The sequence below is a fragment of the Drosophila erecta genome, unplaced genomic scaffold (genome assembly GCF_003286155.1).
Source record: "Drosophila erecta strain 14021-0224.00,06,07 unplaced genomic scaffold, DereRS2 tig00000092-arrow-pilon, whole genome shotgun sequence".
Classification (NCBI taxonomy): domain Eukaryota; kingdom Metazoa; phylum Arthropoda; class Insecta; order Diptera; family Drosophilidae; genus Drosophila; species Drosophila erecta.
In genome coordinates, this window is record NW_020825207.1 from 4,888,620 (window position 1) to 4,910,320 (window position 21,701).

At 44.2% G+C, this 21,701-nt stretch overlaps 2 protein-coding genes across 2 annotated transcripts; one reads left to right on the forward strand and one right to left on the reverse strand.

The window, feature by feature from the left end:
* Positions 1 to 1,762: 1,762 nt before the first annotated feature.
* Positions 1,763 to 16,395, reverse strand: LOC6546911 (D-beta-hydroxybutyrate dehydrogenase, mitochondrial). Its single transcript, XM_001975954.3, has 8 exons — positions 16,256 to 16,395; positions 15,822 to 16,168; positions 13,647 to 13,892; positions 3,516 to 3,722; positions 3,293 to 3,446; positions 2,965 to 3,221; positions 2,366 to 2,467; positions 1,763 to 2,280 (listed from the first exon to the last, which is right to left on the reverse strand). Exons 2-8 carry the CDS (start codon positions 15,843 to 15,845, stop codon positions 2,104 to 2,106), a joined length of 1,167 nt encoding a protein of 388 aa, XP_001975990.1. The 5' UTR covers positions 15,846 to 16,168; positions 16,256 to 16,395; the 3' UTR covers positions 1,763 to 2,103.
* Positions 16,396 to 17,696: 1,301 nt separating this feature from the next.
* On the forward strand, positions 17,697 to 18,531 carry LOC6546910 (selenoprotein BthD). The gene has a single exon (XM_001975953.3). The coding sequence runs from the start codon at positions 17,789 to 17,791 to the stop codon at positions 18,215 to 18,217; it is 429 nt and encodes a 142-aa protein (XP_001975989.1). The 5' UTR covers positions 17,697 to 17,788; the 3' UTR covers positions 18,218 to 18,531.
* Positions 18,532 to 21,701: the final 3,170 nt, after the last annotated feature.

Below are 21,701 nucleotides of genomic sequence, written 5' to 3' on the forward strand. Positions count from 1 at the left end.
ACAAGCACCATTTGCTGCACCATTCAAAAGGTTATAGATGCCTGAATTTAATTCAATTTACATTTACTTTGTGCCCGCAAAAATCAATTGGAAATCGTAATTTGTAACTGTAAAAAAACACAAAATACACAAATAAAAGTGGAAATAAATAAATGGATAAATGTGTGAAAATTACTTTTTATCGAAACAATAAAATGCGATTTTATGTGCTGACTTGGATTCTTTTCCGGATTTGTTGCGGTCGAGAGAGACTACTTTTCAAAATTGTTGCAAAATGTGCAACAGTAATCCCTTTAATTTGTCTGCTTTGGGAAATGCCAATACCTAGCAATTCAATTCAGAGAAAATTTCATTCAATACTTTCAAATATTTGTGGCTGCCTAGAGAAGGTCTGCTGCAATTTGAAATGCTATTAATTTGATGCATTTGTGATGAATGCAGAAACTATTTTAAAGTACATTGAATTCATTACCTTACTGGGGCTTTTAAAACATTCGAGTTTCTTGGACGTGCTGCATTTTAAGCTTGCTCCCAGATGGCAAAAGGCGTAGCTATCCAGATAGGAAGGATTCCACAATGTGAAACATGGTAAACATAGTTTCCCCATCGCCCATCACCCGCCGGCCAGTCCGGGTTTTGTTTTCATGTTAAAGTTCCGGCTGCAATCCTGCAATGTGCTCGGGAATCCCTGCCAGGCGTCGAAGTTTGAATGGAAATGAGTTGGAACTTCCATTTACCAATCAGTCGTATTGGACGGCGTGCTGGGCATCCTTCCACACACAGAATGCGAGAAATTCTTAATGCGGATAATTTCTGGGTTGGCGACAAAAGCGCCGGATGTGTTACACATGGCTGCATATAATGTGTTCGAGCAAAAACACCGGCAAATCTGACAGCTAAAGGTAAATCCATGGAATGCCAGCCAAATGCGGAAGGCATTGGTCAAAGTTGGTTGCCCTTGGCTGGCTGGACATATGATGTGATGTGTATTTTTAGCTAACCAACTCATTTGCCATGCAACATTTTGTTTTGCCGCCCTTGCCGTTTGCCTATCCCTAAAAAGTTCGAATTTAGATGGGTCTCCGCCAGTTGCGGATTACATTTGCAACCATGGCAGATTGATGCCGCAGTTATGCACTTCTTGGTGTTCCTGACAGCACCTGAGCTCATAGCGCGGTTGGGGAATCGTCTGCTGGAACACCTGAGCTCCATTTTCGCGCGAAATGTCCTTGGCAGCCGTTGCGGCGGAATGTCATTGTTGTTTTGAATCAAACGCATTAAAAATTTATTGAATTTATTTTTACGAGCTCGTCTCCATGTTTCGTGTTCCCTGGCGTCCATGTCAATTCACTTGGTTGACTATGCTCTGCTGCTCCTGCTCGCCATCCTCTGCACTTAAGCTTAGTTTTGCAGTTTACCGGGGGATGGCGTTTGCTTATGCAGCTTGATGTCTCACAAATCGCCCCATTAAATGCAATGACAGGACCTAAGGCCGGGCACTCGGCGAGTGTCAATCAAAAGCAATTAACAGGATTCGAGAAATCCTTGCGAAAGAAACTCGTAACGAGAGCGAAGGCATTGAGAAGGAGCATTGTGATGCAATGCATTTTTTTTGTCTTTGATTTTCCAGAAACTTGCTTTGATTGAATCTGCTTTGGTTTGTATAAACATTTTGAGGTATTCTTTAAGACTCACTCGACTGCATTACTGCTTAAAACCAAGTACACATTGTTATTTCCTTAGTATATTATTTCAATAGAAATTTCTTGTGAAAGGGCACATCTTTCAATTGTTTCCATTTTCATTTTATTCATCGTTTTACAATTCGTTCTAGCAACTAAAGAAAATAATATTATGCAGACGCCTTCGTAAAGGGAAAATCATGAGAATAATCGAGAGAAGGACGTAAATGCTCATCGACTGCCGGAGCTCCTTGAACAGTGCTCCTGGCTTCAGTTCCTTTCTGGATGTCCTTCACGCGCACCAAGGAGCAGAGGATGGATTTCGGGGCAAATCATAAATGAATAACAATTTCCGAATTACAATATCGGGCCGTTTCGATGGATATTCTTTTCTGGGCGGCGGGCGGCGGACGGAGATTGGTCAGTAGACGAACTTCTTCTGCTCCCCATAGAGCGACTCGTAGAGGGAGGGGGCCAGGTGCTCGGCCAGGAAGATCTGCAGCCGCTCGCTGGATGTCACCGGGGTGTAGCGGGCCATGGGGAAGGTCCTGGTCACGGCATCAATGAGGACGCGCAGCGTGGGCTGGATATCGGCCGCCTGGAGTGGGAGTAGGTGGGTGGGGATTAAACACTCGTTAGCCATCGGACACACGAAGGGAGGAGGATTGGCTGGGCACTCTCACCTGGCGCGAATACTTCTCCACCGATGTCATGGCCGCCTCGTAGTAATCCTCGCCGTAGGTCTTCTTCTGCTCCGAGGAAAGCTGGTTCCACATTTGCTTGGCCTGCGGAAAATATACCGGGGGAGATGAGATGGGTTGAAGCCAAGTTAATGAGTTCTCCGCAAACTGTTTTAGCAGTCCCCGCTGCTTGGGAATAGTTATCGTATCGTAAAAAACTAAAAGCATGAAAAGGCTGATCCACGTGGAAAAAACTTTCATGATTTAGTGGTGCAAAAATGATAAAAAAATAATATTTTGCACACTGTCCTGACTTAACAAGTGTATACTAAAGATAAACTTTTGTAATGCTTCCAAGTGTAAAATATAACAAAATTGTTTAATATCTAGTAAAAAGTGGTATTATAAAAAATCCTGAAAGTATACGAGTATACATGTGTACCTTTGGTTTGCTTACGAAATTTAACTTCGCGTGTAAAATTCATTGTATGGTTACGTGGGTGGGTTTGGGTTTAAAGGCTCCCCATCGATGTAAAATTTTTCGCAATGCAGACCATTAGCAGCTGCATACTAGAGCAATGGGGCCATTATTCTGTCCTCACCTGGTCACGCAGCTCGGTCTCGTTCAGCCAGCCGTTGCCGGGTGCAAACTCTCCGGCAGCCACCACGGACACGTCCACTCCCCGGGTGCGCATCTCCTGGCGCAGGCAGGCGGCAAAGCAGTCCACGGCCGCCTGGGTGGCGCACTGGATTCCCCGGACGGGAGATGGGACGCGATTCAGGCCGGAGGTAAGGAAGACGATGCGACCATGGGCACGGCGGACCAGGGGCAGGAAGATTTGGGTGAGGCGAGCGGAGCCTGCAACGTTTTAAAATTGCCGCCTGAAAAATTGCCGCCAACACTCATGGCAGAGCCAGTGCACCACTTACCCAAAAGGTTGAGGTCCAAGCTCTTGCGGAGCACGGCAAATGGAATCCACTCGAGTTCACCCAAAGCTATCCAGTGGGCGCAGTGCACCACAGACCACAATCCCTCGGCGCCGTGGGGCAAGTGCTGCGACACATAGCGGGCAGCTTCCAGGATCTAAGCAATGGATGCGAATGGTTGTGAACTCGGCTAAAAGCTCAGGACCTGCCGCCTGTGTAGACTTACGGTTTTCTCCGATGTGACGTCCAAGTGCAGCAGCTTCATGCGCCCCGAGGTCTCCTCCTTGAGAATCTTGGCCTCGTCCGACTCCTCGATGGGCGTGTTGAATCCTGCGTAAACGGTGAAGCCCAGGTCGTCCAGTTTCTTGGCCAAGTACCAGGCCAGTGGAGCCTCGCAGCCAGTGATTAGCACGCCCTTGCCCGAAGCCGAAACCTGCAAGTAAGAGCGCATATCGGTAAAAATTAGACATGGTTTAATTTAATGTTCTATTTTAGTATTATTTGTTTAATGAAATTGTGCTTACTCATATAAACAAGCGAACTTAATGCGAAATGTTTCCCCAACTAATGCTTAATATAAAATTTCTTTTTCTAAGGATTTTGTACTTGGCTGATAATTTGTTTCGAATTTAATTGGCGAATACTTACTATTTCTTATAGCTATTCTATTAACCTTTAATGGAAAGCATGCCTAGAGAATTTTAAAATTACATTAGGTATTCTCAGCCTACGGAGAAGAAGAAGCATATAAACTATTCCTAATTTATTTTTCTTTATGAAGCTTAGGGGTTAACGCATTGCTCTCGGGACGTTCAACTCTTCAGGCCATTAATGTTCGATAATTATGGCGCCAATTAGCTGACAATTGAGCTGTGGCATTCTGTTTGATTTTCAGATGGAGTATCAAGTTTTCGCTGGGTGTGGTCTCAGCAGTTTCACCTTTGGCCCAGCCGAAGCGTCGTCTGTGGGCTTTAAGACCAAACAAACTGGGCTCAGACGTCAGCGAGTTGGCAACTTTGTCGCCCACGAGAAGCGGCCTGCTTTCGATTTCAAAGCGAAAGTCCGGCGCTGAACGGAACGACGACTCCTTGGGGTAGGGAATGCGCCCATTCCCATCTGGGGATGGGTGTGAGTGCTGGGATGGCTGTGGCAGATATTTGTTTAAGTTCATCACGGCTTGAGACGCCGCCGCTGATGGCGCTGATGGTGCTGATGGAAAGTTGAAGTGGGCGAGCAGGAAGACGTGTGCTCACTAGGACATCCGCTTTAGACACGCGCTCCAGTCAGTCAACTTTCCGTCAACTTTCAGTCCGTCTCGTGGATTCTGCGGGCTGGATACTGGCGGGAATAGTGGCATGCATCCATCATGCCATTACCCACTACCCAATATAGTTCGCCCTAATTCGAGTGCCTGGCTCCAGTGTGCGCCATCGGGTTCGAAAGTGGAAAAGAAGGTGGTCGGAGCGGACGGCTACTCATTGTTCGGGCTATTAAACTGTTATAGAGTGCTCGTAAAATTGTGAAAAAAAAAAATAAAAATAAGAAGAATCGGCCAGCACGGGTGTATTATTATTGGCCGTGCTGTTGACACCCATTAAGACTGGCCGACATTTTATTGTGGCCATAAGTGTTTGGCTTATCGAAATCTGTTGGCCGTTGTTTGGCGTTAATAAAAACACAAACACTCGACGGTGGGCGTTTGGCCGCCACACGCCCACCCACAGAATCCTGTCAAAGTTTCCCACAAGTTATGTCCCTTTGGTTTTTACGCGAATCTACTTTAGATATAGTACTACAACGCTGATGCCAACTTTGGGCCAACTTCAGCACTAAAAATGCATGGAGCATTCTTCGTCCTGAGTTCCTTTGCCTGCCACCCCAATTTATTGCGGTTCAGCACAAATTACTTTAAACTTTTGCTGCAGCTACAAACAGCAACTGACTTAACGGAATGGAGCAATTAAAGCGCAGCAAAAAGCTGCAATAAAGGAAAAATATAAAAAAGAAACCCAAGCAGCTAAATGTTTAGAGTCTATTAAAGTGCATTGGGGGAAACCAGAAATTGTGGCAGCTTCTTCTAAAGGAAAGCGATGGAAAAACAAGGGATCGCCTCTTCAAAGAAAATTTAGCGAGGAACGTGGCGTATCTGCTGTATTTCTAAACTTGCCGATTATCAAAGCAGTTATAACTTTGCAAGGAAAACATTTAATTACCGACCGCTTAAGTTTTTGACCTTTTCGAAAGGGCAGTTTAATTAAAAGTTTCAGAACCATGTAAAGGAAGATATTAAGTTGTATATAATGCAGCTTGGCAAGAAGAGTAAGAACATGCTGGAAAATCATCTATCGCAATAAGAGTTAAGAGTTATAAATGGTAGTACATTTTTTGTTCACAATTGTGGAAAACAGATTGGCTTTGAACAGTGTGAAAATCAGACATTTAATGCTTAAGAGGACAACGGATACTTGAGTGCATCATCAAAATCCCCCCACTGAATGGATTTCGTGCGGCTGATGGCCATTCACCCAGTTCCAACATTTGTTCACTTCTGGCGGGTCGCTTTAACAGCTTCTCCTGGTGCTCAACAAGGATACCGACAAAAAGAGAGAATTTCGACACTGCAATGGCTACGTGCGAGGCATGAAAGAGTCGCCCCCTTGACGCAACCGCGTGCCTCTTGCCTCTTGCCACCTGCCACCTGCCACTTGCCACTTTCCGTTTTCCACCTGCCACTGGCCACCTTTTTCCAACGCCTGACATCGCACCTCCGGGCGAACACGACGGCTTGCGGTTTTTATAAAGCAATCCCGAAATAGAACCCAAGTTGCATGCACCCCGAAATAGAGCGCGGTGCAAGTTTGGGGTGAGCTGGCGGAGTGGAAGGCCACATGGGTGGCAGGTGCATGTCAGACATTCCGTTTAACTGAGCACTTGGGTCGGAAATGCATGCCGAGCAATGGAAGCGAGTAAGTCAATAAGGAGGCGTGCCAGGATCTCTCTTCCTTCTCCACACAGACACTCACACACACACACACGCATATCCTTCGCACTTTGTGCTTTAGCAATTTAAATGCATCCTTTATTGCATTTTAATTGCGGGCAACTGGAAGTGGAAGATTTATTCGCTGACCAGGAGCAGCAGGTGCTATCTGCGGTTGTGTTACCCCGAAAAGCGGAGCTTTTTACGCGCACTTTTAGCCACGGGAATGATAAATGGTCGCGGGGCACGCGATCCGCCGTCTGCAGCTGCTTTTCGCACGCTCATTACCTCCGGCTTACGTACACCGCGGCGTATGCGTAATATTTATATAATGCATTATGCTGGCCAAGCCAAGGGGCCTTCGGTGTCTCCTGCGCGGAAGTTAATGTGCAAACTGCTCTAAGTCAGCAGACATGGTCGCTGGGCGGCAGGGCATTCCAAGCCCCCATCGAATAATGTGGAAGTGTTGGCGAAAGTGTTGGAGGAACTCTTCACCCATTGCTCCAACTGCTGCCTGCTTGGCACGTGTGGCGACGTGGGCGAGCTGAAAGTTACGAGTGTAAAATGTAAACAACAATAGGAGGAGTCCGACCCGGACCCGGACTCATGAACATGCCAACAGTGCCTTCATTTGCGTGAATAAATTTATGACTGTCCATGGGGTGCAAAAAAGAACGCTTCCTATTTCGAGGATAATGCGAGTGTGTGGGTTGTGAAAATATGTTGACCGGAAGCTAGCCCACACACGCAGGATCAATAGGTGTGTATTGAAATGACAGCCTGTCGTCGGATTTCTTAGAAAATTATTCCACTACTCAGCTATTTGAAGGCATTCATTTTGATTGCCAAAAACATAAGATGTAGCTCGAAAACGCATATTAATTATTACTCAATCTCAATTGCAAAACTGTAAAAATGTTGATTTTCGCTCGGATGATGTTTCCGGCGGCCAATGCTCACTTGTAATTGAAAAACTTTGGCTGGCCCGTCATAAAGTGCATAAATAACCAGGAAGTGAAATAATAAACCAGTTTTATTATTGTACTTCCGGTGCGGAATTAGTGTTCGCAATAAATAGCATGAGTATCGAAGTAAACAGATATCATTCCGTGCCCACGAGCTATTGAACCCTTCGATGTCGGACGATGAGCCTGGCTGATGGTCGCTTATCGGTGGCCAGAGCTGTGGCTCTGGTTTTATTATCTTATTTTTATGCCCCGGCGCCCTGCGTCCTGCGTCCTGCGTTATCCTTGCAGACGCATAAACCTCTCAAGAAAACGGGGCACGCTTGACCGCTCAAGAGGCCCCAAATAAATCTACATAAGCGAAATGGTGCAGTCTTGGCGAAGTGGGAGTCGGATGGAGTCTAAGTGAAAAATGGCAAACAAACCGCATACAAATTGTCCTCGCTGTGTCACCATTCCCAGGACTGCGGGTGAGCATCTACTCCGCCACGCCCACTAGGCGGTATCCTTTGTGAACAACGAGGCGACGAAATGTGGCCAAAAAGAGCAAGCAAGAAATGCGAAACAAAGAGAGGCACGCACACGCATGCACGCATATTAAATCAGTGGCTAAAAATAGACAGCGAATAAAATACGGCCAACAGAGAGAGGGAGAGTGGTCGAAAGTGGGGGCCAAAACTCGAGGGGCCTCACAAATGTATAAATTAACTGAAAAAAGAAAAAAAAACAAAAAAACGGAGGTGGTCGCTGGGCGGTTGGCAAACATAAATGACAGAGAAAGACGGGCGCCAAAAGTCATTGAACGTATTAAGCTGTAATAAATTAATTAACCGGAAAGTTAAAAACCATTTCTGTGTTTTGCTTTCCTGCACACCATCGCCAATCCACGCCGATACACGCACGCGGTATCCTGTTGGCGTGCGGCGACCGCAGGACCTCCGCCAACTTCACGGCATCGGCATTAAAGGCTTTTCGCATTGCGCATACCACGCGTTGTACCCAAGGAGACCTAGGCCAATTTGCAGCCTGCTTCCCTTATTCCTGTCGCTCCACGTGTGTCTGTGTTGGTGGGACAGATACAGCCAGGCCATACGTTGGTGTGGGTGTGGGCGCCAGGACACGTCCGTGCGCTACTGTGTGTGTGTGTGTGTGTGAAGCAGGCAACACGCAAGCTTTGACTTTGTGCCAAGCCAGCCATTATGGCAGCTCAGCCTGTTAGCCAACATCTCCGGCCGGGTGTTTAAACGGAGGATTAGACGGAACACCCTTCCGCCCTGGCGTATGGAAATTTATCTGTATTTAAATTCCCATTGTATACGGTCGAAAAATGATGCCCCTGGCAATGGCTGTTAATTAAAATATAGTGTAGCATGTCTGCAGTAGCGAAACAAGGACCGAAACAGGACTAGAGCAGGGAAGTATTTATACTCCCGGGCTATTAAAAGAAAACAGAAGAACGGCAGAGGTAAGGTAAAAGTCAATGCAGTTAAAAATATAGGTGGGTAAAAATAAAGCACTATTATATTGCGGTGCGGTTCAGTGATTGACCTTTAGTAGCATTACTAAAACTAAAAATTCATATAGACAAAATTCAAGAATATACTATTGAACTTTTATCTCACTAAGTTTGGATCATTTCTGTGGCAGCTACTTAATATAGTAGCGCGATTTATATCTAAATCTAAAATATGATGCAAAAACCAAAAGATTTTACCATGGATTTTTATCCGATTTCGCAATCATGCGACTTTTTAAGAATTTTGTAAGAGTTTCGGATTCCCAATTGATTTAGTTGCAAGTCCATTGCTGTCTAATGAATGCTTAGGTTCTTGTCTGTGGCAGGAAAACTGGTAACGTGCAATGCGAAATCAACTGGCTGCCAATCAATTGTGCGGCAGCTTTGTCCGCAATTTACTCACATTTGGTGACCTCCGACCTTTTGGCTGCCGAAGCATGATGTGCGATGCGCGCTGGATGCACGGCTGCCTCGACTGCAGTTGCTTTTTAATTTAACTAAAGTGCGCAGCAAGGCTAGGAAGGAACTTTCCAGTGGTCGGGTGAGCGGTGCGCGGTGCGCGGTGGGCCAGGGGTCAGGGGTCAGAGGGCAGCGTGTGTTCTCAAGGCGATTTAATGGTGTGCAATTCTAAGAAACGCAATGCGCGTTTTCGATTCCCATGTCCCATGTCCCAGCTCACAGCTCACAGCTCAAAGCTCCCATCTGCCGCGTCCTTCATTTCCAGCCATTGTCAGGCCGAGCACGCCATTGCCATTGCTGAATGTCCTCAGTGTATTTATGTGTGTGTGAGTGCTGAGCGCTGGTGTGCGTGTGTGGGTGTGTGTGTGTGAATCAACAGGCCACGCGCAACACCATAAAACCGAAACAGAAAACGGCGGAGTATATGTATCCGTTGGATACAAAGGAGAACGCAGTGCGGAGTGCCCACCAATGGGCAAAAACAAGCGAACGCAACTTCGCACATAATGAGTTTTTATGGCCTGCTTGCCAGCGTTGGAGAGCGCAGAGAATCGTCCTTTATGTAGCCTTCAGTGGTTCCGAGCATGGTGCCCAGGGATCCCAGTTGCCAGTTGCCAGCTGGTGGGTCCCTCCACCGTCATCATCATCATCATCATCATCATCTTCACCATCTCCATCGCCGCTTCCTAATTGCGAATGCACTCGCTCCCGTTGACAAAGCAGTTTTTTGCCACTTTTTTCTTTTCCGTGCACAACACACGAATCAGCGTAAAATTTGTCTACCGCCAAAGTTTTATGGAGCTGTAACTGCGACAAAGTGTGCTGCAGTGGCAATGTGCAAAAACCTAGAGGAGCTAAGTAGATGCTTTGCTGGGTAATAAACAGGGTCCGGGCAGCAGGACATTGTTGCAGATGCCACATACACTGAGAAAGAGGTTTGCATTTCAAAGGGTTTCTTTTCGAAGTACCTTTTATATTAAATGTCTTTCCAAAAGTGTATAAAATTCAAAATAAAACAAAAATCAATTAATTTTACTAGTCACAAAGCGTAAAGTAGTTTAGTTATCAAGAGAAGAGAAATAACAAATATTTGGAGATACATTTAAGCTGTTCATGATGTAACGTTTCAAGCACAATACAAAAATGTTGAAAATATTTTCTATTTCCATTGCTTTTAAGGATGAAAAGCCATTATTACAGTGCTGTCAAACATCCGTCATCATCTATCTGGGTGACTGGATCATGATTCAGTCGTAACCGAAAAACGGGTGGATCAACTGCGGATTCCCAGGCTGAGATGGACAGTTGCTGGCAGTTTCACCGCTGAGAGCTTCAAGATCCCCGCACATTCAATTACATTTTAAAAATGGCATTGGGATTGGGTGTGGAGCTCGGTGCGGGGGGCAGGGGTATGGGATGTGTGGGGAGGTGAGGCGGGGAGGCGTGTTGCAGTGGGCGTTGCTGATGTTGAGCAACTGCTCATTAGCGTGGCTCACACGAAGCTATTAATTCAATTATTTACACTGTTTCTGGCAGCTGACAAGCCGCACACCCATTTCCATTTCCACTTCCACTTGCATCACCCATCACCATAGCCCATCACCCATCACCATCGCCCATCTCGTGTCTTGTTCCGGGAAACTGTTGCGCTTGGCCCGAGGAAAGTGGCCAGCGCCCCAGGAGAGATGGGCAAATGGAGTGGAATGGGATCGAGTGGGATCGAGTTAATTATGCATATTAAGCTGGGTGTAATTTTCGTTGCAGAGCGGAATCCTCGTCAGCCGTCTGCAATCCTCGGATGCAGTTGCTCCTAGCAGCTGCAATTTAGGCGGGCATAATAAGGGAATTACGCAACTCCCACGGAGGCGTGGGCGTGGATGTGGGCGTGGCCGACATCGGTGAGCATTTCATTAGCTGCGCATTTACATTTCATTGCACCCAATTTGTGCTGTCGCGTCAACAGTTGGCAGCCCAACCCATCGCCAGCCCTCCGAATCCTGCCCAGAATTCACATGCTCCGAATCGCTGCGAATTTGTGTGCGTGCGTGTAATTTAATTTGATGGTCGTGCCGTAAAGATGAATTGCACAACGTGATGTGCAAGGACAAACAGCCGATGGGAGCCACATCGCACATGGACGAGTAAAGCGTGTCCAGGGGTCCACGAATGTGTCCAAGAACTTTATCTACTCCGCACATGTAAATGTGAATGTTAATGCGAAACAACAGCAGACAACAGAAATCGGGCTAATAGCTGAGGTCTGGCCAGGCCGAAAAGCTAATCAAAGGCAAGGATATTTCGTGTCCTTGCTTTCTTGTTGTTTCCGCCCACAAGAGAAAGCGAAGTTCTTTTGCCGTGTCTAAAAATAGAAGGCGACTTTCTCTCTGAAGGACGTTCACATTGTTGTTATGCAAATAATTCATCGAATGTCAGTGATATCAGCCATTTAGGGCCTTGTTTTAAGATCTTTGTTACAGTTAATGGCGAATCTTGTGCCTACAAGTTCTGGGAAATAAATAGATGAAACGATTGTTAATTTCGCGAATGATTCACCGATGCTGTGGTAAGGATTAGAGCTAAACAAACAAGTTGACAGGAAATCATTGCTACTTTGTTAAACTCGAGATACTGCATTGATCACAAAACTAAATATAATTAGTTTGAGAAAGCCTTTTCAGAAACTTAAAAGACAATAGTAAGAGCTGGCAAATTAAAATCCGCCGAGTACTCGGCTAATTTCATTATCGTCCACTTAACTACCTTTTCCCATTTTCGTGGAAGTGCCAGCGGTGTCCTTGACAAATCCTTGCTGCAACAAGACAGCTGAGTCCTGCCGCCTGTCCTCGTGTCCCCGTGTCCCCGTTTTGCGGGCTGCATCTGCTGCCGTTGCTGTTAATTATCCTGCCGTCGTGCTTATTACCTTAATGTCGGGTTGCGCATCGCGTTGAGTGCGGCACCAGCAGCCTGCAATTGCCAGGACAATGCCATCCTGGCACCTGCATCCCTGTCCGCCGTCCGTCCGATACGGATACGGATAAGGATACGCCGACGGTTACGTGCCACTGATGGTGGCCACGGAACTCGGAACTCTTATCCACCTGTAATTGCCAGGCAGCAAATGGCCAGTGTCACTACTCCCACTCCTGCTCCGCTCCAAAGAAGGCTAATTAAAGTGCAGGCAAATCTGAATTATCGGACGAGTTCGTCGATGCCATGGTCATGGATGTGCATCGAGGCAAATGGTGCGAAATCGAGAGATAAATTTATTGGATTCGATGGCTTTGCGTATACGCATTGTGGTAATGTGCGCAGTTAATGCGAGGATATTAGGGCAAATAATCCTATGGGGGCACACATGACCTGAGGAGCATTGCGGTTGAGCTGCTTGGAAGTTTAATTGAGCAGGCGCCAGCAAACAGGATGTTGAAATAGAGCCCTCAAGGCTTTTAATATTTAATATCGAATCATGGAAGGAGCTGAAGCTAAAGGAAGGCGATGACTTGGTACTTTGTGGATTAAGTTATGCACAAAGAAAAGGTTGGATAGTTGGTGTGTAATGGAAATTTTCGCCTGGATAATCGGATTGCGAGCAGCATTCAATGGAGGCTCAACTAAGTGAACGAATTGATAGTTCGTTTTAATAAATACGTTAGTTAACTAAGGTGTTTTGTTGTTAGTGGCATAAGTATGCCTAACCATTGACTAGCTAAGCAGTCTTATTTATAGATACAATTTAATATAATTGACTGCCTGCAGAACCCTTAAAGGCTAGGAAAGTTCGAAAGTAGATTGAAATGACTAACAATTTACTAGATAGCTCCTTCCCGGCAATTTTCGGTTGGTCTCAAGTGAATCAGGACTCCACATTTTTCCTACTTGCGAATTTATATTCATTACCAAACCCTTTTCTTTCAGCAACTTCTGCTCGGGTTTCCCCACCAGGACTGCGGCCGCTTATTTATTTGTTTTCATTTTCATTTCCCGGCTGGCTGCCAGGCACAGTATAAGCTCTGAAATACCAGACGCAAATCCGAAGCCAAATCCACAGTCAAGGGTTTCCTGTGCATCCCAGCTCCTCCGCCGGCCTGGTTAAGCATAAGTTGACGACGTGCCTGCCACAGGACCCTCTCCTTCCGCCGCTTTGTGGATATGGATTCTCTGCTGGCCCGACGACCATTTCTAGTGCCACTGATTTGTTTTGCCTAGTATTTGAGACCCTCCGTCGTCACTTGTGGTTTTGTCTTGGCACTTGTACCCGGCCAAAACGGAAGGGAAAAATAAAGACCAGTCCCGGCAGCCAGAAGCCCGAACTTATGGACGCCCGTGGCTCTGAAACCGAAACCGAAATCGAAAACCCCGAGCCCAAGACACTCCGATTCCTACTGCGGTTTTCACCAGAATTGAGGATTAGAAAGTCTGCAAAGCGGCATGACTTACCTTGACGAAGTGGTAGAAGAGCACGGCTCCCACGGTGGCCAGGGCGAACCAGACGAACACGGCGAAGGTCGAGATGCTGGAGATGTCCAGGGCGTGGAGCAGGTGCGACGTGATGATGGCCGCCGCCTGGCAGAACAGGAAGGGCATGAACAGTCGCTCGAATATGTCCCAGGGTATCTCGTGCGTTTTCTGCGGCAGTGCCGATATGGATCCTCGTCGCAAGGAGGCGCGTCGCGAGGCGCGGCGCTAAAGGATGAAAGATGGGTACACTTGTAGTTGGGGTATATACGGGCATATCTCGATTTAATTATTCATTTCATTTCGGCGAATTGGCATTTCAGTTTGCAGCTCTATAAATAGCCAGACAAAATAGCTGCGCATTGTTTGTTTGGGAATATTTAAACAATTGCGGCCGCTTGTTTGTTTGTGTTTTGATATCGATAAATAAGGCGAATATGCAAATTATTGCATGCACTTCTTGTTTTCATCTCCATGGCAGAAAATCAAAGATATACGTTTGAAAAAAATCACTAGTGCATTGAGTGATTTTTCCGCCTTGACAGGTGTTCCGAGTTTTCCGGAGTTCCCCAGTAAGCTGCGAGATTTATCTGGATTAGCCCAAATTCGCTTGAAAACTGTAAGCAGCAATCTGTTGCCCGCCAATCAGCAAAAGCTGATGCGAGTCTTTTGCGAATTGCAATCTATGCAATTTATTGACTCAGGACTTCCGAGTTGCCTTTGAAATCGATAATACTGCTGCTCAGTGTTCCCCTTCAGTGGGCGATGAAATGGTCGAGCACATATTTGCCAACAATACATCATCAGGCATTTGATTAAAGCTAACCAATTGCAGCCACAGGATCCCAAAACGATCACAGGCACTTACACCAACATATGCTTGCATTTAACAGACGCTAACCCACACATTGACATTGACGTATAGCAATTACACATGACGTGCACAGTGCTCTCGAAAAAGAGGAAAGCCACTGGAAAATGGGCGGTTGTGAAATGGCTGGAAAATGGTAGGCGGGGGGCGGGAGTGGGCGGCAGTGGGTGGCAAATGAATGGGAAAGAGGCTCCCTTTGGGCCGCCTCTTTTGGCCATTGGCCATAAATCAACGACAGTGCGAAATAATCAAATGGTGGCATCTGCATAAATACAGAAGCCAATTGATTTATTCGGCCTGAAAATAAACCAATTCCATTTCGGCTGCTCCGACTATTTGGCCTGCGCCGGATTTGTAAAATCGCCGGATCTATTTATACCTCCTAGTGCTGTCTGGAATATCAAAAGGAAATCAACCATGTCATTTCGGATTGCTTTCGTCATCCGGCGACCTTGCCACCAATTCTTGCGACTTAGTTTAGTTTGCCACCGATACGTGAGTGTATGTGACTAATGCCGCATTTTGTAAGTGTCCTACATATGGGCGACAATTTCGATCCGATCCATATCTATATGCACTCGCCGGTTCAGATATATCTGTATTTATGTACGATTTATGTACTTAATGGGGTCGCTCAGCTGCCAAGAAATCGGTATATGTCCCCAAGCTTATTTTTATTATTAATAAAGATATGGATATTTATTTTTAGATGATGCGAACGAATCCAATGGAATGGAAAGTTCTGGCGTTGCAGAAATACTTGCTCTGGCCACGCCGAAAATGTATTTAATGGGTATTTCGTTTGGAAAAAATCCAATCCATTCTGGAATGTCCATAATCGTTTGCCCCAATGTCAAGACTTCTATTGTGCAATTCTGTATCTGACTGTAATGTAGACATCCTACACCCATTTAAGTTGCATTTAATGCCAGACAGGCGGTAGAATTTTGACAAGTCTTTGGCGCAACACTTAAGTTTTGCATTTAGCATTGTGCATGCTTCAATTTCTAGCGGCTAGCACACGTACGTTGACCCACTTGGATCGTGGCCATTAAGTGAATTTTTGTAATTAATTTGGCGGCCCGTTCTGAACACCGCATGACTTCCTGGCTGGCTATAACCCCCCTGCTTTTGCTCCTTCGTTTCCGCCAAGGAATATCCTTTTCCGCAGCCAAAAGGGGCGAGACTGGAGTTTGTGTATTGGCATTTCTGGGTTAAGCTAACTGGGCTAAGTGTGGCGACAAATGGCTTTACTGCCGCAGACTAGATTTCAAGATTTCACTTACCATATTGTTATCGAAGACCTGCATGACGGATGCTGATAATGGTGGGGCTTAATCGCGCACTTTCCCAAGGAAGTGGGCAGTTGTAGTGGGCTTGGAGTATAATATATCCGGTGCGGGAGTTTCAGATCTGTGGCATATATATGGTTCCAAGATATACTTTCCGCAGCGGTACGGTTCGGGGCCCGTGGCCTGGGCGCTCTGAGACACGGCGTGGCACTAAGCGGTACGATCGAGTGGCGCTGCCTGCAGCCGCCTAAAATTTTCGCTCGCCGATCGCCGAGCTCTGCTGCTGCCGACGGCGACGTCGACGGCGACGGCGACGTCAAGTTCTGTTGTATTTCAAAATGCTGCAGGCAAATTGTCGTTTTGATTTTTTAAAAATATATCTGAAGTATGTGCAGACATGCGTGTGCGGTGTACACATATACACCTACCTATTCGAAATAATAAATATATTTAAATTTGTTGCTCTTGGCGCTGCCCCACTGAAGCCGCAGCATCGATGATTATTTTTCCACAGCGGAAAACACAAAAACCCACATTCGGATACTCCGAGTGCCCAGATACATTTGTTGAGATATTCTTTTGGCTCATTTGAATATTGCTTCAAAATGGCCCTAGTTTAAATACACAGTTTATGCGCATAGATATGTGTGCCCGCCAAATGTCGCATTCTTAACCCAACGAATACATTTTGTTGTGTTTCACTGTGACGTCATTGTCATTGTTGTTTACTTTCCCGTTATTGTTAATTTGCAAATTGCATTTTCATATACATCTTTTTTTTGTTAAATTTCCAGCTCTTGCTGCATTTTGTATGCATTCATTTCGGTTTTATTTGTGGGCCGATGTTGGGAAAATTGGAAAATTGCATAAATAAACCATGACCCTCTTCTAGGTCGGGGGGATGGGGCTCAGGAAAATGCGGGCCACGTGTGGGCAGCTGAGAGTAAAAAGTAAAAAATCATTCAGCTTTAGCCACGAGAAATGGCGAAATAAAATGCAATAAATGGCCATTTGCAATCTCGTCCCGACAACCAATAAATTGGAGCAAATAAAAGAGTGTTGCAATCATGTTTATGCTGCAAAATAAAAATTTAAATGATTCCAATTAAAAATGCACAAATAATAAAAGGAATATGTTGCCTCTCAAATTCGGCCAATTACATTTGCCTTAAACCCATTTAGAGTACTTCAAAATAATTGGTTTGTCCATCTTGAGCTGTAATCTCTGTTAAATATGTATTTTTCCAAGTGAAAACTCAATATCAGCGATTACCAATATTTGTACTAAATGGAATTGGTAAAGGATATCTGATTGTCGACAATATGCTAGCCCCGTATAATTTGCCTGCTTTAAATACTCGATTTTTTATGTTTGCTCTTTAATGTTTATGCATGTTTGTGTCCAACAATATATTATTGTTATGCATAGAATTTGTTGAGTAGCTGTTCTGCCTGAATATAGACAGTGCCATAAATTGACGTCTATATTGGAGCTTTGTGGACCGGGTTGCATATAATATACACCAATCCATATATAATGAAGAAAATGTTGCGACTCAGCCAATGGAAACAATCGTCTGTTCATCTATTCAAATTCGTTTTGTGTAATTTTTTTCAAAGGCGGCTGCGTTGTCAGTCAATGTAGCCAAATTAACAATCGAACAACGAATGGTTGTTGCACGGCTTTTTTTCGGCTTGCGTGCCCCAAAAGTTGTTGACTCTTTCGGATTGTCGTGCATTTTAAAAATAGGCAGAGCAAAAATATTCTGGACAGCGCTGCGCACTTTTAATATACGAAATAAGATTTATGGTACACAGTACTTTGCCCGAGAGTCATAAGAATACCAAAAAAGCAATCAATCAAAGCAATTATGAGTTCTAGGTTTGTCAACATTCGAAACACAATTGGCTTTGGTTATCAGCAAAATAAATAAATTCGAAATTCTGAACATTTGGCGAAAATGCCGCCCAAGCGACCGGGTAAAAAGAAAAAGGATGTGGACTGGGCCGCCGATGAGAACTTCACCAAGGATCGATCCATGATCTACATCGAGCACACGTACGAGTGTCCCATTTTCCAGACCAAGGCCGACGAGTGCGGCACATTCCTCACCCAACGGATTCCGGAGCGCAAGTTCCAGCTGGTGAAGAACCGAAACGGACGCCAGGTTCCCCGGGAAGGAGCCTTCGAGATAACGTTCTCGCAAAATGCCCGCACCTCGGAGCACTTGCTGTGGTCCGGCCTGGATAAGGGACCGCCGCGTCGGGACAAGTTCCCTTTGGAGTACGAGATACTGGTGCCCGACGTGAACAGGATACTCAAGAAATTCTATCCCGACAAGGCGGTGGGCGTGGCTGATGATGACGAGGAGGAGAATGAGGACATGTAAACATTGGCGGCACTTTGTGCCCTAAATTATTATAAAGTCTTTACCATAACAATGGCTAATACATGGCGGCAAATGTAAACAATCAGCCAGAGACCTGTTGGAGCAACTTTAAGACGTCATCCGCCCACGGGAAAAATGCTCGGCGATTAGTGCGATTCTTCTTCGCCTTTTGTGTGCGGAATATTGCTCGTATTGTTGATGCCCCCGACTGACGTGCTGACATCGCAGTTTGACAGCTCCTTTCAAAAGTTAAATGCTTAAATCGACCAGAATAATTAAGCAAATACAATACTGGCACATTAGCAGCGACACGATTCATACTCTCGTATCTATCTAAATTCGTATTACGGCGCGGGGACATTAGCGACGTCCTATTGTCTGGCAGACAAATCAGAATCAGGGCAACCGAATCGGGACATGTGGTGGTCAGTGGGTGCAACTATCTCGTTCACTTGGTGTTGACACAATAAATACCCCGGAACACATTTTCAATGTACGTACACAATAGGACGACTAATCCAAACAATTTAAATTGAAAGCTGAATTTGAAACAATAGATAAAGGGCGCGAATGTGCTAGTCGGCTTCTAAATGCTCTTAAAACTAGGAACCTATTTAATTTTTGAACTAGGCATACAAAATTTGAAGTGAATAAATTTGCATACAATGAAAGTGCAATCTTTACACTGCCTTCACATCAGCAGGACGCCCAAGTTGCTTTGCATAAACAAAGTGCAAGAAATAGTATTTTCATTTGTTGTTCGCCTTTGGACTTTAATCAAGCCCCTGGTCAGTGTAGTATTCCAAAAAGAGCAGCAGAATCCACATCCGCATCCACATCCACATCCACATCCAAATCCATTGCGAATGTATTTGGAAATTGCAATGTGGCAGCAATACAATGGGCAGCCAGCGAGTAAAGTGCCTGGAAATAAATAAATTGGGAAACCGAAAAACCATCGACTGAGGGCAACAGCAAATTTGCCATTGCGAGCTGACGAGGGGGAATGAAGCCAACAAGTCGTGAAAATCCAAACCAAATTACATTGTGGGCTAACAGCAATGACAATAACAAATACCAGGAATGCAGAGGGTGCGAGGATGGGAAATGCTCCCAGTTGGCTCTTGGGACTAATGCTATGCCAACATTAAAACTAAAAACTACAAAGGCAGCGGGAAAAGTTGCAGCGGAAAAACAAGAGGATTTCCTATGCTGTTGATGATTACATGTGTGCAAATGCGAAACTATGGCTCTGCGGATTCTCGCCAGAGTTTTCCAGATCCGCAGTCCGGAGCTCCGGAGTCCGGATAAAAATGCAAATTAGTCTGGTTTACAGATGGTTTTTTGATTGACTGTTATGGTGGCTGACTTACAGCCGCGATACTAACTCAGTGCAAAGACTAATTTGAATATCACGCATACGCCATGTTCGCCCAGAAACTACAGAGCGCTTTTTAGCTTGACCGTCAGACAAAGGCAACTTTCAAAATATTTAGCAACATCCGTGGCGCAGGTCATTAATATTAATATAATGACTGTAAAAAATGGCGCGCAGGCAGCAGCCAGCAGCCAAAAATAACAAAAAACAAGATAGAATGCTATAGTCGAGTACCCGACTATCAGATACCCGCTACTCAGCTAGCGGAAGTGCAAAAGAGAAATTTCAACATTTTCTGGAATATCGGTAGAAATTGCGAAAAAAGTAAAAAAAAAAAAAAAAAAATTACAATTTTTTAAAAATGGGGGCGTTGCTAAAAGTTTTTTGCAAATCTAAAGACATTTACAAGATATATAAAAAACCATTTTTCAAAAGTGTGGGCGTGACAATTTTGGGAGGTTAGTGGGCGTTTGGCAAATTTATAGAAATTTACATGATATATTCAAAAATGAAAAAATATCACATATTTCAAAAGTGTGGACGTGAATGTTTGTGGGCATTAGGCAATAAACTTGCTCTGCGTCTAAATCTCTGGAAGCTGCATGCTTAATCTCATCATTCTAGCTTTTGTAGTTCCTGAGATGGAGTGTTTACACCTAGACGGACATGGCTATATATACTTCAATATATATACTTTATATGGTTATTTCCTTCGGCCTGTTACATACTTTTCAACGAATCTAGTATACCCTTTTACTCTACGAGTAAGGGGTATAATAAAAGATGAAAATGACAACGAAAACGAAAATTTTCCCGCAACATTCCGATGATTTCAACAGACTTTATGCGACCGCCACTAAAAGATGTCAGAGAGGCGTTTTTTCTTTTTTCGTATCACAATTTATTCGAGGGAAATGGGTTAATATCCAGTACGAAGAACGACCATGGGTATGCAGCTCCTTCGCCAGAGGTGGAAATGGATGCATGTGTCAGCTGTCACCGGGATATCGAAGGAGAACTCTACGAGTAATGGCTGTAATTACAAACAAATTAAATCCAAACAATTTTTAAAATTTGAATGCAGATGCTTAGAGAATTGCGCCAGAAACATTTAGAGGTATGCCGCTTCAAAATCCGATTAAGATAAGTTGAGTTATGGAGTTTAGAACTTCAGCCTTGGGACATTTCCTAGATTTTTGAATTTCTACAACATCAAAAAAATTACAAAAAAATTGAAAAAAAAAAATTTCTAAATTTGAATGCAGATTTTTAGAGAATTGCGCCAGAAACATTTAGAGGCATGCCGCTTCAAAATCCGATTAAGATAAGTTGAGTTATGGAGTTTTGAACTTCAGCCTTGGGACATTTCTTAACATTGTTGAATTTCTACACATCAGAAATATTACAAAAAAATTGAAAAAAAATAAATTTCTAAATTTGAATGCAGTTTTTTAGAGAATTACGCAAGAAACATTTAGAGGTATGCCACATCAAAATCCGATTAAGATTAGTTGAGTTATGGAGTTTTGAACTTCAGCCTTGGGACATTTCTTAACATTGTTGAATTTCTACACATCATCACATCAGAAAAATTACAAAAAAACTAAAAAAAAATAAATTTCTAAATTTGAATGCAGTTTTTTAGAGAATTGCGCCAGAAACATTTAGAGGTATGCCACATCAAAATCCGATTAAGATAAGTTAAGTTATGGAGTTTTGAACTTCAACCTTGGGACATTTCTTAACATTGTTGAATTTCTACACATCATCACATCAGAAATATTACAAAAAAATTGAAAAAAAATAAATTTCTAAATTTGAATGCAGTTTTTTAGAGAATCGCGCCAGAAACATTTAGAGGTATGCCACTTCAAAATCCGATTAAAATAAGTTGAGTTATGGAGTTTAGAACTTCAGCCTTGGGACATTTTTTAGATTTTTGAATTTCTACAACATCATAACATTGAAAAAAAATACAAAAAATTTTGAAAAAAAAAATTTCTAAATTTGAATGCAGATTTTTAGAGAATTGCGCCAGAAACATTTAGAGGTATGCCACTTCAAAATCCGAATAAGATAAGTTGAGTTATGGAGTTTAGAACTTCA